The 15,221-nt window shown below is 35.8% G+C and overlaps 1 protein-coding gene across 1 annotated transcript in view; it reads right to left on the bottom strand.

The window, feature by feature from the left end:
- TACR3 (tachykinin receptor 3) overlaps positions 1 to 9,577 on the bottom strand; it is a 105,988-nt gene extending 96,411 nt beyond the window's left edge. Inside the window, exon 1 of the mRNA XM_017518718.2 lies at positions 8,780 to 9,577. Coding sequence (XP_017374207.1) covers positions 8,780 to 9,315 — 536 coding nt within the window. The 5' untranslated portion in view covers positions 9,316 to 9,577. The remainder of the gene's footprint in view (positions 1 to 8,779) is intronic.
- Positions 9,578 to 15,221: the final 5,644 nt, after the last annotated feature.

Below are 15,221 nucleotides of genomic sequence, written 5' to 3'. Positions count from 1 at the left end.
TAGCTATTGGAAAAAAAACCTTTATATATGCATTCATTTTGAAGGTATAAGTCAATACACATGGTACTATGACTTTTAAAAATTTAATTCATTTATACATTTGAGAATTTGGATTAATAGTACTTATACAACATAAATACTCAATTTCATGAGTAAGTGCCTACCATCTTTTGTTTGATTTCTTCAAAATTGTTACTTATGCTCATTTGAAAAGCCTCAAATCTTTTTCTCCATTGATGATTCACCTTAATTTGAAGGTGATCATTATCCATAAGATTATATAGAGCATTTACATGATTTTTAAAATTTAATATTAATAATACTGACAACTTATCAGAGGATATTTTCTATGTTTTTTTTTTAAATAAAGAACATTAAAAACACTTCTGAAATTGATGGAGATTATGTTACATAAACTAAGTCAGGCACAGAAAAGACAAAATTCATGTGTTCCTACTCATATGTGAGAACTAAAGATTTTTAATAATGAACTCATAGAGTCAAATGATGGTTACTAGAACCTGAAAAACATAGTAGTGTGACTATAGTTAGCAATAATATATTGCATATTTAAAAATAGCTAAAAGAGTGGAATTGAGATGTACCTAACACAAAGAAATTACAAAGGCTTGAGGTAATGAATACCCAATTACCCTGATTTGATCATTGCACATTGTATGACTGTATGAAAACATCACATGTACCTCCCATAAATATATATAATTATTATGTAACCATATAATTCAAAATTAAGCATAAGCAAAAATACTTCTACAACTTCTGTTTTTCTGTTATAACACTATAAACACACTCTCCTTTCTTATGTGTTCTCATAGTTACTATCTACTCCACTTATTATTCATTTATTTATTTAATACACAAGTCAAGCCTTGTTTTCATGGAACTTCTAACACTCTAGGGGAGCGAGACAAAAATAAATATTACAGATGGGCCAATTACATAGTATTTTAGAAGGTGATACGTGCAATAAAAATAAAGCAATTTTATATCATAGGATTCAGAAGCAGTATAGGGAATGAACAACATGTCTGTTTGGAGTAAGAGTATTTCCTACAGAGTGCAAGGTCCTGAGGTGGAAACTTACCCACTATGCTGATAAAATGAAGAACAGTGATGGTGGAGCACAGCGGGGAAGTGGTAGTATTAGAAAAACTTATAAAGTAACAAAGGACCAGCTAGTTGTCTAAATTGTCATAAGTCAGCGTAAAGAGTTCAGCTTCTACCCTGAGAGAGCTAAGGTGCCATTGAATAATTTGCAAAGGAGATATATTATGAGTCATTGCCAATAGATTCAGTCTGGTTGTTGTATTGAGAACAAACTAAAGGGAAACAGGAGTAGGGGTAAGAAAAGCAGTTAGGTGAGTATTGTAATTTAGGTGAAAAATGATATTGGCTCAGACTAAGGTGGCAGGAGTAGAGGTCTTAAATGATTAGACTCAGCATGTAATTTGAAAGTAGACATAAGTAGATTTGCTGATGGATTAGATATGTGTGAAAGATGACATGAGCCAATGTTGCTTCCTGGAGTTTTGACCTGAAGCTCATATTTTGACTTCAGAAGACAGCAGTAGGAGTAAGTCTGAGGAACGTCAGGATCTCTGTTTTGGATGTGTAATTCTGAGATGACCCTCAGACACTCAGATGGAGATACTGAGTAGGTTGTTGTATTTAAAACTCTGGATTACAGACAGGGGTTTTAAAATAAAGGTATTAATTATTATATATAATTTCATGCAATTATGAGCCATATCTACTTTGTTTATTTCAGTGTGACCCATACTTATATAACATCTAGTACTTACAAGGTACTTTAGAAATATCTGTTGAGTGAGTAAATACACAAATAGTGAGTCATGTGCTGGTAAATATTTAACCACAGGCCTCCTGCGTAAACAAAACAAGTACAATTCCTGATTTGTAGTGTTTCCAGATTTCTGTGGTGTAAATACTTCTCCCATGACTTCAAGCTATCAAAGTAGCATCATCAAATACAGAGTTGGGAAAAAATGTGCATGAGTAGTTCCTTCTAGCTGGTATAAACAGGCTCCAGAACACAACAGGGCCCACTGTTGCTTAGTAATATAATCCTAGACATATTTTCCCTTACTTATAAGAATGCGTAACAGGGAATTTTAAATAGTCTTGATACCTAGACAGGTGTGAAGGAAAACCATCTTATAGATGATGACATAAGCTCAAAATAGCAAACTTAAGCAAATATTAAAAACCTGTGTCACATAGCATGCTAAACACTACAAACACTGTGCTAATTTATCCTTGTAACTTCAGGCAGGCTTCTAGTACTCCAAACAAGTGATATCTCCTTATACAATTCTGGGGAAAATTATTTTACTGCTTACTAAATATTATGATGTTACCAGGATTCTCTTGCCAGAACTGTCTTTATCATTTATATCAGACATAAAATATGTTTTTAAAATGTTGCCATAAAAAATATTATGCTCACAAAATATTGTGATGTTACCAGGACTCTCTTGCCAGAACTGACCTTACAATTTATGTCAGATATCAAATGTGTTTTTAAAATGTTGCCTAAAACATATACCTCAGAAGTATTTAAACAAAGTTTAATTAATTTGTTCTCCTTTGGAGTGCAGATTGTTTTGCATGTATCTGAGTCATAATATTTTTAAAGTGTTTATTTAAATTAATTAATATTATTTTTAAAATTTATTGTGGTAAAATATATATAACACAAAACTTACCATTTTAACCGTTTTAAGCGTACAGTTCAATGGCAATAAGTACAACACTATTGTACAATCACACCACCATTCATCTCCAGAACTTTAATTAATAATTATTTGAAGTTGTTTTGTGTAAAAAAACAGCATTTTGTTGTGGATGATTAAAAAGAAAAGTATAAAAGAAAATAAAATTACCCAAAGTCTCAACATTTAGAGAAAATTCAATCTATATCTACATTATGGCACATATGAAATTATATTGGACTGTTAAATCCATGGACTAAAAATTTCTCATGTGTTAAAAATCCTGCTGAGCCGAGAATGAGATTAAGAATCTGACCATGCTTAACGAAGTGGTGGAGCTGAAAACCCCAGTTGTCTAGTCTACAGCATTTATTTAATGCATCAATGAGGAGACCTCAATAAAAATGATTCTCAGAGTGATGAGGTATAGGGAAGAAAGGGTATGCACAATTTGTCATGCTGGACATATGATTTAGCACTGAACCCTATGGAGAGAGAATTGCAAGTAGAAGATGAAGGAACTTTGGGCATTAAGAAATTGGTAATACATCAAGTAAAATGTAGGGATGAGACATTCTTCCAGATTCTACTTGGAATAAAAATAGGCTCCACAAAAATGTCATGCTGAGGGCAAAGTTTGAAACTCGTGAATCTTGCAGATTTGGATGAAATGTGTCAAAAATAGCAATGTGGAAAAGGAGATGGCTTCCTAATTCAGTAAAATGATCATATTCTTTATGGAAGTGTTGACATTGCTGTAGAAGTGCTGTGTTACTTTGTTTTCACACTGCTATAGAGATGCTACCTGTGACTGAGTAATTTATAAACAAAGAAATTTTAGTTGACTCACAGTTCTGCATGGCTGGGAGGCCTCAGGAAACTTACAATAATGGCAGAAGAGGAAACAGGCACTTCTTACATGGTGGCCGGTGAGACAGAGTGAGCAAGAGCAGGGGAAATGTTTTATAAACCATCAGATCCCATGAGAACTCACTCTTTATCATGAGAACTGCATGGGAGAAAGCAGCCCCATAATCCAATCACTTCATACCTGGTTCCTCCCTTGACACATGGGGATTATAGGGATTACAATTCAAAATGAGATTTGGGTGGGGAAACAGAATCAAACCATATAAAGTGCTAAAGAATATTACTAATAAACGCTTACCACTATTCTTTCCCTGACTATCCTCAGTAGGGACTCCGAAACAATTTGGACACTATAGCAAGAAATGGTTTATAAGTAAAAATTATGAATGAACAAAATTAAAATATTCATGTTAATGTTACCATATTTATACACAAGGGCCCAGAGACTTGGGTGAATTGAGGTTCTATTCAAACATATAATTTTTTATTTCTACATAAAATTTCATTTTTTGGATGTTCTACAATGTGTTAGATTGTTTTTTTGGGAATTTTAGTTGTTTTTAAATTTCTGCATTTTGGTTTGAAAAATATCTTTAAATATGAGTTTTTATTAAAATCTATTATTATTTCTTAAAAATTTAATTCTACTTGAATAGAATAAATGACTTGAAGGATGTATACATTGACAATTGCCCACCTAAGAGATTTTTAACAATTTATACCCAAATGTTAAGAGAAGCTGTATACAATAGTAATTGACAATTTTAAACTATAAAAATTGTAATTTCATAAATATATGTGTAAAAAATTTGCTTTTCATTGCATTCTTGCCAATCTCTATCATTTTTAAAACATAAAAGTGGTATTTCATTGCCTTTTCATTCATTTATTTACTTTTATAATTCATTTATTCCTCAATCCAGAGTGTGTCCTTACTATGTTCAAACCAGTATGACAGGCATAAGAATATAAAGGGGACTAAGAACATTAAGCCTGCTGTTATGCTACATACAAGTCTCTTACAGCAAATTATCAAGCAAATATTCTTAAACAAAAACATAAAATTTATATTTCATAAATAAATATAAATATGAAAATGCTATGACTGGCATGTGCTATGAGAATCTATAAGGAAACAGCTAATTTATATTGGGAGGATTTATATGGAAGGTGTCTCTGTAAAAGTGAAATTTTAACTGTTAGCTAAAAGAGTACATTTAACTGACGAGGAATTGGAAGAAAAGAATTTGAGGGAGAAGTAAAACTGTGGATTCAAAGACTTTTTGGCAAAAAGATAATATCATACATTTATGAACTTGAAAGAGGATCTGAGTGGTTGAAACAGAGATTAGGCCAGTTGAATTATCTAGTGAAATTGTACTGGATTAAAATACTATTCTTCTCATAAGTGCAATAGAAACATTGTAGGATTTTAAATAGGGGTGTGTAAAATATTTTCTCATGTATGTTTTGAAAACATGTTTCTGTGCTGCAATATCAATACATTAGGGTAGGTTAAGCCTGGATATGGGGAGACTAATTAGGCTATTTTACAGAGCAGAAAGTATATGAGGGTGACTTGGATCACCTCATCCAAGCAGGGGTAAAGGCAGAAAAAATGTAATAGATTTGTGAGTTGTTTGAACAATTGGATGGATGCTTGCAGTATTTATTGAAACACTGACAGAGGAAAATATCTGAAGGTAAAATGATGAGTTTTGTGGAATTCAAAGGGCCTTTCAGACATCCAAGTAAAAATGTCAAGGAAGTAATTGAGTATACATGACCACAAATCAAAGAAGGGTTACCAATGGAATTTTACCTTTGTGAATTATTTGCTTCTTTGAGTTTTAAGCCAAATACATGTATTATATATTAAAAAATTAAACTAAATTTTATAGAATAAAACAATTCTCTAAATCATGATGTCAATTTGTCAAATAAATGTTTAATAACAGCATGTTAATTTAAATGATATAATAATATTACATTTTAATAATTACAGAAAATATCTTTCTCTCTCTGTCTCTCCTTCTCTTTATATAATGTACTATACATGAGTGCATAGAGAGAGAAAGAAAGTACATATAAAATAAAAAACCAGGGGAGCATCATAATGTGGATGGGAGGGTCACACGTTGGTGATATTTGGGGGGTAAGATAACTATGCGTAAAAGTTAAATTTAACTTTCATATATATATATATATATATATATATATATAACTGTGAATATGTGGCTCTTACAATGAATAAGAAAAAATATGTTTAAGTAGAAGACTGGGAAGGAGGATGAATCAGGATCAGTGATGGGGGACTGGGATAAAATTGATTCCAAGATCTTTTCCATATATTGCAACTTTGAGTTACCTGCTTCTCAAACTATCTCTAAAGTTCGAGTGAGAAAAAAAAAAGGTACTTCAGTAGAAAATAAGCTTTATCCTTTCTTGCAGTTTTATCTTTGTATCAAACCAGATCTCTGAAAACTTTGCTCAGATACCTGTTTGGTACCTGAAAATGCCATTTACTGAGTTCTGCTTTGGTACCATGCCTTTGGACCACTTGGTGAAATTCTAAATAAAAATCCATAGGAAACCTGCTTTTGCATTTGTGACAGTGTGCTTGAAGATATTTTCTTCTTTTTACTCATATAAATAATTCCTTGAAACTTAAGTATCAGAAATTATTTAGCACTTAAGGAGTGTGTATGTACTGTCTTTACAGATAGTATAAACCATATTACTAATTTTATTTCCTTTATTATGTGATTATCAAGAAACTCAGAGACATATTTGAAGTTTAACTTTTATAAGAAATTAAGACTCTTTGACCAGAATGTCTACTTTACATGTTTACTTTGGCATGGCTTCATGTATATAATAACTTGGTCTTGTTTCATATTTATATATTTTTCTGCAATCTTATTTTTTTATTCATTTATAGTTGTCTGTTCATTGTATGGATTCTTACGTGTCTATAATCCAGAAGAAAACCAATTAGACAGAAAAAAGTGAGAGCTCTTTAATCAAAGTGATAAAGTCATTGTTCTGGATGAGATTGCTTGGGGACAGAAAATAAGAAGAAAAACAGTCCCAGAATTTAGCATAAGGAACTTCTGCATTTAATCATTATGTACAGACAGAGATTCAGAAATATAGCCATGAAAGAGAGGCAGAGGAGGAAGGATATCAGAAAACCTAGAAGCCAAGAGGTGAGACTTCCAGGCAGTAGCCACCTGTGAGGAATATTGTTCACGGGTCAAAGAAGTCAAGAACTGAAATGTCCACTTGATTTCTCAGTGATGCTCTTTGGATGATGCTGGGAAAAGTAATCAGATTTGAGTGGTTCAAAGAACAAATAGCACTTAAGGAAATGAAAATGAGTATGCTTCAGATTTTATAGCATATTGTATACTCTAAATTTTTAAATAGTATTAATGATTAATGTTTTCCATAAAGAAATAGTAAAGATTAATAATATTCATTAATTCAAACCAGTGACTGTAATAAGATAGCACTAAATGGTTATTTAAAATAACTCCAAGACAATCTCATCAATGTTGACAGGAAGAAATTAAAAAGAGAAAAAAATGACTTTTCCCCCTTTATAACTGAAATACAGATTTCACACACACTAAAATTTTCTTCAAAGTTCATATTGCATCATTAATCTTTCAAGAAGATTGTAAGAATTTTATAACATTATATGCTAATACCTCTTGCCTTAATCAAAACATCAAAAAACATATACTATAAGAAATAAAAAGAAAAACAGGCAGCAAAACAAACTAGGAAGCTGCTCAAGCAAAAAGAACATTTACTTCTATCTTGGTGTAGTAAGATTAGAGGCAATTTCACTTGTTTCCCAACTGGAGTCTAATTTCTCATCATTTGCATCTCCTATACATAGTAGAAATGAAGGGGTGCATATGCGTGGATAATCAGAGATAAAGGAGAAAGGGAAGATGACAATTTTAGAGGCTTTTTAAAATGTGTGATTTTGTGTTTATTTATTCTAGTTAGTGGCTAGTAACTCTCCTCCTTCAATTTAATCCTTTGGGCACATGAAAATATTTTCTAGAGATATATGTTACTAATACCTCAGTGCTCAGTATTTCAAAATAGTAAACACAGAAGATGAATTTATGGAAATAACCTGGTTTTTTCTTATCTTTTAAATCATAATGACAGCTGAAATGTCATAAGAATTAGTATTTATCCCCATTTTATTTTTAGATGGGTTTGTTAATGTCTAAAAATGATCTTTTCGTGAATAAGAACTTAGAGACTTCCAGATAAAGTGACATCACCCTCATGTATCCCCCATGCAACTGCCTATCACAAAGCTAAGACAAAAATCAACTGTTGTGGTTCGTTTTCACCATAATGTTGAATTAAAGTGCAGCCAGCTTTCAATAACAGGTAGGGATTCACCATTGTATTTCCACAAACATCTGTACTTTATAATGTTCAATATGAGAAGGCAAATGCACACAAAGTTTTAAAAAATTTGGTTACACACTTCCAGGGCTTACTCAGTTCATAGCCTCTGCAGATTACTGAAAATTAAATCCAATCTGAGATGTGGTGGGAAATGCTAGTTTACAGCAGCCTTTTGGAGAGTGTGTGTGGCCTTTGCTAGTTCCTCCGTGATTGGGAGGCCAAACCAATGTTCGCCTTGGGGCAAGTCTATGGAATAGGGAGGGATGAAGAGGGGAGGGTGAAGGGGGACTCATTTACCACTTCTCTGCCAGAATAGTGACTGACAGAAGGAAGGCCAAAAAGTACACTTTACGGATGACAAATTTTGTTCAAAAGTCATTTGGGAAAGTTTGCTAGTACTTAAACGTTTCTAGGTAAGTTTGCCCTACTTGGAATGTCAGTTTCACATGTCCCTCATTAGCCTTCTTCAGTCCCTCTAGATATCCTTAATAAGGCTCAGTGATTTAAGGCTTGAGTGTTGGAGGCCAAGGAAGCAGAAATTTGTTCAGCCACTGGAGGGCTACAAATGGGTTAGTGTCCTCCTTTCAGCAAAAATTCTTAAGTCTCTTTGCTTTTGTAGACCCCGTTACCTCACCGTTGCCTTTGTAATCTTATCCCACCGCCCAGCTCTTTTCTTTCCCTTCTCCCTCTTTCCTCCCTCGCTGTCCTCTCCTCACCTGTCCACCGCAATGGCCGTCATGGAGTAGATGCTGGCGAACACAGCTGTGATAGGAAAGAAGTTCTGGAAGCGGCAGTAGTTGGCGCCGAAGTACCACTCGCTATGAAGCGCGTAGATGAAATTGACCAACGTGTTGAAGGCGGCCATGGAGGCGTCGGAGAAAGCCAGGTTCACAAGGAAGTAGTTGGTGACAGTCCTCATGCGCTTGTGGGCCAGGATGATCCAGATGACGATGAGATTTCCAAAAACGGCCACTGCCACCACCACCCCATACGCCAGGGACCAGAGCGCGATGCGCCAGGACGGCTGCACGAACTGGTTGGTGAGGTTGGCCTGGGGCTGGGAGGGCGCGGGGGAAGCCAGCACGGAGTTGGAGGAGGAGAGGTTGCCAGCTTGGACCAGCAGTTGCAGCCACCCAGTCTCAACTGCCCCCCTGGCCGCCCCGGCAGCTAGCGAGGCAGTCAGGTTCCCAGCGTCCGCACCCACGCCTCCACCGCCGTCTGTCCAGGTTTCTGCTGCTGGGAGAGTGGTCATCGCCACCAGTCTGCAGTCCCGGACCTTCCCACTCACTCACCCATGGGCAGCCCAGGACCAGACTCCTCTGAAGTTCTCTGCCTCCTGGTCACTTTGGTGCCAGGTCTTCAGACACGCCTGGAAGTGGAAAGATAAGGTACTGCAATCCCTGCTGGTTAGGGGGATGCAGCAGGTGATAAGGAGAAAGAACCGCACTTTCTCCGAGGGGCTTGCCGCTATGGCAGGCAGAAAGAACGAGATCCTCGAAAGATTAAGGGTGGTCTCGTCCCACCACAGCAAGAGCCCGAGCCGCCCGGCACAGGCTGGAGAACTGAGCATCCTGCGCTGCAGGCAAGCTTTTTACTCTCACGGAGTCCCACGCTTCGATGACGTTGCGGGGCGCGGAGCTGACCATCCCCTTCGCTGGCTGTGATTGCACTCCCTCTCTCCATCCCCGCCTTTCGCATTTCATTCACTCGCTACTCGCTACTCGTCACCAAGCAGCTGGAGCTTGGCAGGCTGACCTGCCCAAGGGAGCGCTGCACTCCCTCAGCTGTAATTAACATCTTTCCAAGATTGTTTTGCCTTCTTTTAACTTTAAGATATTTTGCTGAGGTCCCTGTTCTCAAACATGTATTGGGGGCTGTTATTTCTTGCTCAATTTAAACCATTTACCCACGAGGCAAGGGCAAGATCCTAGTTGATTTTTCGGAGAGTGTGCATGAGTGTACAAACGCAAACGCAAACGTTTTTAGGCGTCCCTGGATTTTGAATTTCATTCAGCCTTCTGCTCTGGTGTTCATATTCGCTAGTCTCAGATCCCTTTTCCTGTCGCTCCCACTTTCCACATCCACCCGTTTTCCCTCTTCCTGTATTTCTATCACTAGAAATGGGTCCCTCTGACCTCATTACCAGCAGCAGATGGAGGCCGTGGTTTCTCCTGGAGGATTTTGCTCAGGTTAGAACGTCATGGCACATGGAGAGTAAATCGCAAATCCCAAGGAGTACATTTTCTTGAACAGATCTCTACATTTCCCTGGGTTGAACATATCCAATGTGCACTGTGAATACACGCTCTTGGTTACAGGGTTCTGGACATATGGTGCCTTAGTTTTCAGGGCTTGACCATGAGGACACACTGATGCGAACACTGTATATGAACAAATACTTGGGTTTCCCGAGAAGATGGGTAGGACCCGATTTCTGAACTTTGCTTGAGAGTAGTGAGCTAAAGCGCTCGGTGGAGTACATGCTGGAATGACATAGTCTGTGCTTAGACCAATCTCAGGAAATTTATAGAGCTGAAACTCCTTTATTTGCATCCTGGGGGCATATGTATAAATTTAGATTTAAGCATATATTTAGCTGCCTACTGGTTATACTTGAACTGTTTGAACCTCTGTTTCATCACTTAAAAATGATTTTTTAAAAGGAATTAAATTTACAGTATAATTACAGGATAGTTTCTACAGACTTCCCTTAACAACAGCAGGCAGGAGGAAACATCCTTCCCTCTAGTTATCATTGTGTATTACATCTAAACATGTTTAGGTGAAATGGATCTGATCAACAAGTTTTATCAAGAGAAGGCAATTTGTGATTTGTACACATTCTGTTTTTTTTTTTTTTTTTTTCTTTTTTTTTTAAAAACTTTTTTTTTTTTTTATCAACTTTGATTGTCTTGGTGCAATCATAGTTCACTGCAGCCTTCGACTCCTTGCTCAAGTACTCCTTCCCCTCCTCAGCTTCCTAAGTAGCTAGGACTACAGGTATGTGCCACCAGTGCCACCACACCCAGCTAATTAAAAAAATATTTTTGTTGCCATACTGTCTTGCTATGTTGCCCAGCCTGTCTCCAAATCCTGGCCTCAAGCAATCCTCCCAGTTTGACCTCCCAAAGGGCTGAACCTTCAAAAATGTTGAGATTACAGGCATGAGCCACTGTGCCTGGCTTTTCTGCATTCTTTATTTTTCCAGTTTAAAATATATTCTTCAAAGAACCTGCTGTGATTATGGGGTAAATGGACTTAAGGTGCCTAGTGATAAACAGTGCTTTCCTTCTTACAGTTATTATGACTAAATGGCTAGTGCATAAAAACAATTTTAAGCAACCTGATAGTTATTAACACAGCCTTGATACAACACTGCTTCAAAATAAATGCATGCTGAACATGATAATTATCGAATGTTACTTTCCTTTTCTTCTGAGAGGCCTGTGAAAATATGTGATAAATCATAGGCAAAGTTAATAAAGAGTTACATTTTCTGCTTGGAATTCCAATGGTTTAACCATTTTCTTTTGAAAGATTGCTTCTTTCTTCTAATTCACCAACTAGAAATTACTTGAGTTACAAATAAAACCTCTTCCTTTCCCAATGCAATTAAAAAGACATTAAAAATATATCTTTGTATGACACAACTGCTTCCTCAAGATTATAAAATAGGTTATGTGGTGGTTTGGTAATTAAGCATGTTTTGATCAAATTTTTAAAGTTGAAAATTACTTTGTTGTATAGAAATACAGTTATTTTATTGTTTTTCTTATAATATTTACAAAGAATATTTTAATTTTTTCAGTTTTGACTTCATTGGGCTTAATATAAAAGTAGAGGGAGTATGTCAAGAAAAATAAGGATAATTATGTAATTAGAAATAGAGGTAATGAAAGAAGTTTAAAAGTTTACTCCTTTCAGAGGAAGGGAGGGATTCAGGGCATGGCTTTCCTTCACAATCTACCTTACCTACTGAGAGTCTCCCTTGATCCCAAGACGTATCAGTGATAATTCATTGTGTATCATTTCTTAAATATGTGTTCATATACTTCTTTCCAGGTGCTATGCCAGGTACTGGGAGTGTAGCAATGAAGCAGTTATGTATGAATTCTATTCTCATGAAGCCTAGAGTCTAGCAGTATTTTTTAACATTAAAGCAAGTACAGAAATATAAATAGGAAGGTACAGAGAAAAATGGGAGTGTTAAACTGCGTAAGGCAATGTGGTGCCCACTGGATTCTGGATTCTGCCAACTTCTCCTATAAATGTTTGAGATGATGGACATGCTAATTGCCCTTATCCGATCACTATACATTGTACATATCAAAATATGTACCCCATGAATATGTAAACTTGTTTGTTAATAAAAATAAAATTTTGAAAATATTTTAAATAAATAAAAAGTAAAAGTATGATCATCCCCAGTATCCAATTAAAAAAAATTTGTGTGTGAGGATGAAATGAATTTTCAAAAAGAAAGACTTAGCAAAAGTGTATGCCTTAAAGAATGAGAAGGTTTAGGAGTTCATACCTGAAGTTGAGATTTTCTGACAAAGACAATTTGGTGGAATATCTGCTTGTTGTAGCCCCAGATTCTGGATCCTGCTCTTATCTGAGCCTATTCAGTTGATTTCCTAATTCTTCCTTATGCTTTTTCCCTTACTATAATATCTCCAAAAATCTTAGCCTTGGAGTACTCAGGGAAGGAACAGAGAGAGCAAAAGAAATGGTAGAACATGAGAAGATGATGCACAGGGTAGGATCCTAGATTCTGGTATTTAAAACTTGGAAGTGTGTATGAGCATGCACTTATGCAAATGTATGAGGACATATGAGTCAAGCACAATAGATATCTTGAGAGAAGGTGTTAACAGTTTTTAGATAACAGCAAACTAAATTGGTTTGACTACATAATACAAATTATGATCATTTGTATCCTTACTGTCACTATTCTTAATGCTAACTATTGCTTACTGTTTATTCCTAATGACCAAAAAGTTTGTCTATTTTACTATGAACTATAATATTTAGAAAAATATATTTCTTCTAAATGGTATTTCCTCTCCATATTTTGTTTAGAATACCTACTGGCAATATCCCCAATTATATGCTAAAAATTATAAAGAAAATGGATACTTTTCTTCTGTTGATTATTTTTTTCTCTCTCTTAAGACTCCAGGGCACTTAGTGCAGTATACTTCATACTTGAATTTTTATTATAACAGGCCTCCCAAAAATAAGTGTAATAGGGTAAAATTTGAGGTTGTGTTGCTGGCTAGTGGAGGAGGTATTTTTGGGAAGAAGAGCTTGTCAAAATTCCAGATTTCTGTCTCTGACAACAATCTTCTACTTGACAGTTCTCTCACACTTTTAGTGTTAGTATGTTCATTGTTTCCTACCATGTTGAGATATTTTTTTCTTCCTTACCAATTTCAGATCATCATAGCCTAGCCCTTTTACGCTTGCATTATACTTCTTTCCTTTGTTATTTCATTAATGTAGTTTTGCAGTTTTATTCCGTCTGTTCCACTCTGTGAGTTTTGAAGTCTTACAATCAAGCTACTGAGCATTGCTGACAATCAGTCAAGGCACCTCCACTTAATTATGCTGACAGGCCCTCCTTAAAAATTCTTGTACTTCACCAGACACTCTCTCCATGTGGAGTTTAAATCATTTCCTGTTTCCAAGATTCTCATCAAGTCTTCAAATCTCTTTCTTATACACTTTCCTTCTCATACTAAAAAAATGATACTGTATCCAGTTGATCTGCAAAATTAAAAATTGTCAGCCAAGAATTTCGACATTGCTGTGGATTTTACCCATCTTTTCATTGTTTATTATCTCATTTACAGTGGTTTTCCCCATCCTAAAACCCATTCTTTGATCTGTACGATGTGTTCTTTCAATCATTCATCTTTTTTCCTCTCTTCAACATCTCATTCTTCTCCCCCTTTTTAGTAATGAAACATATCTAAGAATCTACATTAAAATACCCTTTCTTGACCACATCCCTTATAATTACCACTTTTATCTCTTCTTTCATTCCTAGGTGAGCTGCTTTAACAACATATCTAAATTCAATATTTTCCCTGCCTTACTCAAAATGTAATTTTTAAGTATTAAATGTTATATTCTTAGTCAATGTACTCTCCTACCAATTACCTGCATGCTAAACCAAATTGTCATTTCCCTTCCTTAACTTTCTTGACCTTTCTGTAGCAGTATAATTTGACATCTGCATTACTTTCGCAGATCTATCATAACAAAGTACCACAAACCAAGTGGTTTAAAACAACAGAAATTTGTTTTTCACCATTTGTGAGACTAGAACTCTGAAATCGAGTCATGGGCAAGGTTAGTCCTTCTGGAGTCTCTGAGGGAGAATATGTTCTATTCCCTTCTCCTGGCTTTTGGCAAACTGGCGTTCCCTAGTTTATAGATGCAACACTCCAATCTCTACCTCTGTTATTATGTGGTGTTTTCCCTGTGTTCTTCATATTATCATTCCTATATGTTTCTCAGTGTGTACATTTCTTCTTTTCATAAGGACATTAGTCATGTGATTAGGGCCAACTCCAAACCTAAATTCAACTTGATTTCTTCTTCAAAATCCTGTTTTCAAATACGGTCACATTCACAGATACTGAGTGGCTAGTATTAGAACATAGTTTTTGGGGAGTGGGAACACAATTCTTCCCACAACTGTCCGCCCTCTGGCTCCTCAAAATTCATGTATTTCCCATGTGCAAAGTATATGCATTTCATCCAACATTCTCAAAAGTCTTAATCCATTCTCCACCACAAACTCTAGGTCCAAAATTCTATTTAAATATCCACTCAAATATTCTCCTGTCCTATCACCTAAATGAGGTATGCATGAAACTCTGGGTATAATCCACCTTTGGACAAAATTTCTCTTTATACACAGGCCTCTGAAACTGGGAAACAAGTTATCTTTTTTTCAAAATAGAATGATGGAACAGACACAAAAATAGAACATTCCTATTACAAAAGGGAGACAATTAAAGGAATTAAGGGATTGCTGGTCTAAAGCAAGTTTGCAACCCATTAGGAAAAGTTTACTAAATTTCAGGGCCTTAGAATTATCATCTGTGGCTTGATGCTCTCCCCTCTGGGTCTGTGGAGGTCCCAACC

The sequence above is a fragment of the Cebus imitator genome, unplaced genomic scaffold (assembly GCF_001604975.1).
Source record: "Cebus imitator isolate Cc_AM_T3 unplaced genomic scaffold, Cebus_imitator-1.0 Scaffold700, whole genome shotgun sequence".
Lineage (NCBI taxonomy): Eukaryota > Metazoa > Chordata > Mammalia > Primates > Cebidae > Cebus > Cebus imitator.
The sequence above is the reverse complement of the archived record's forward strand: the minus strand, read 5'-3'. Positions and strand labels throughout refer to the sequence as shown.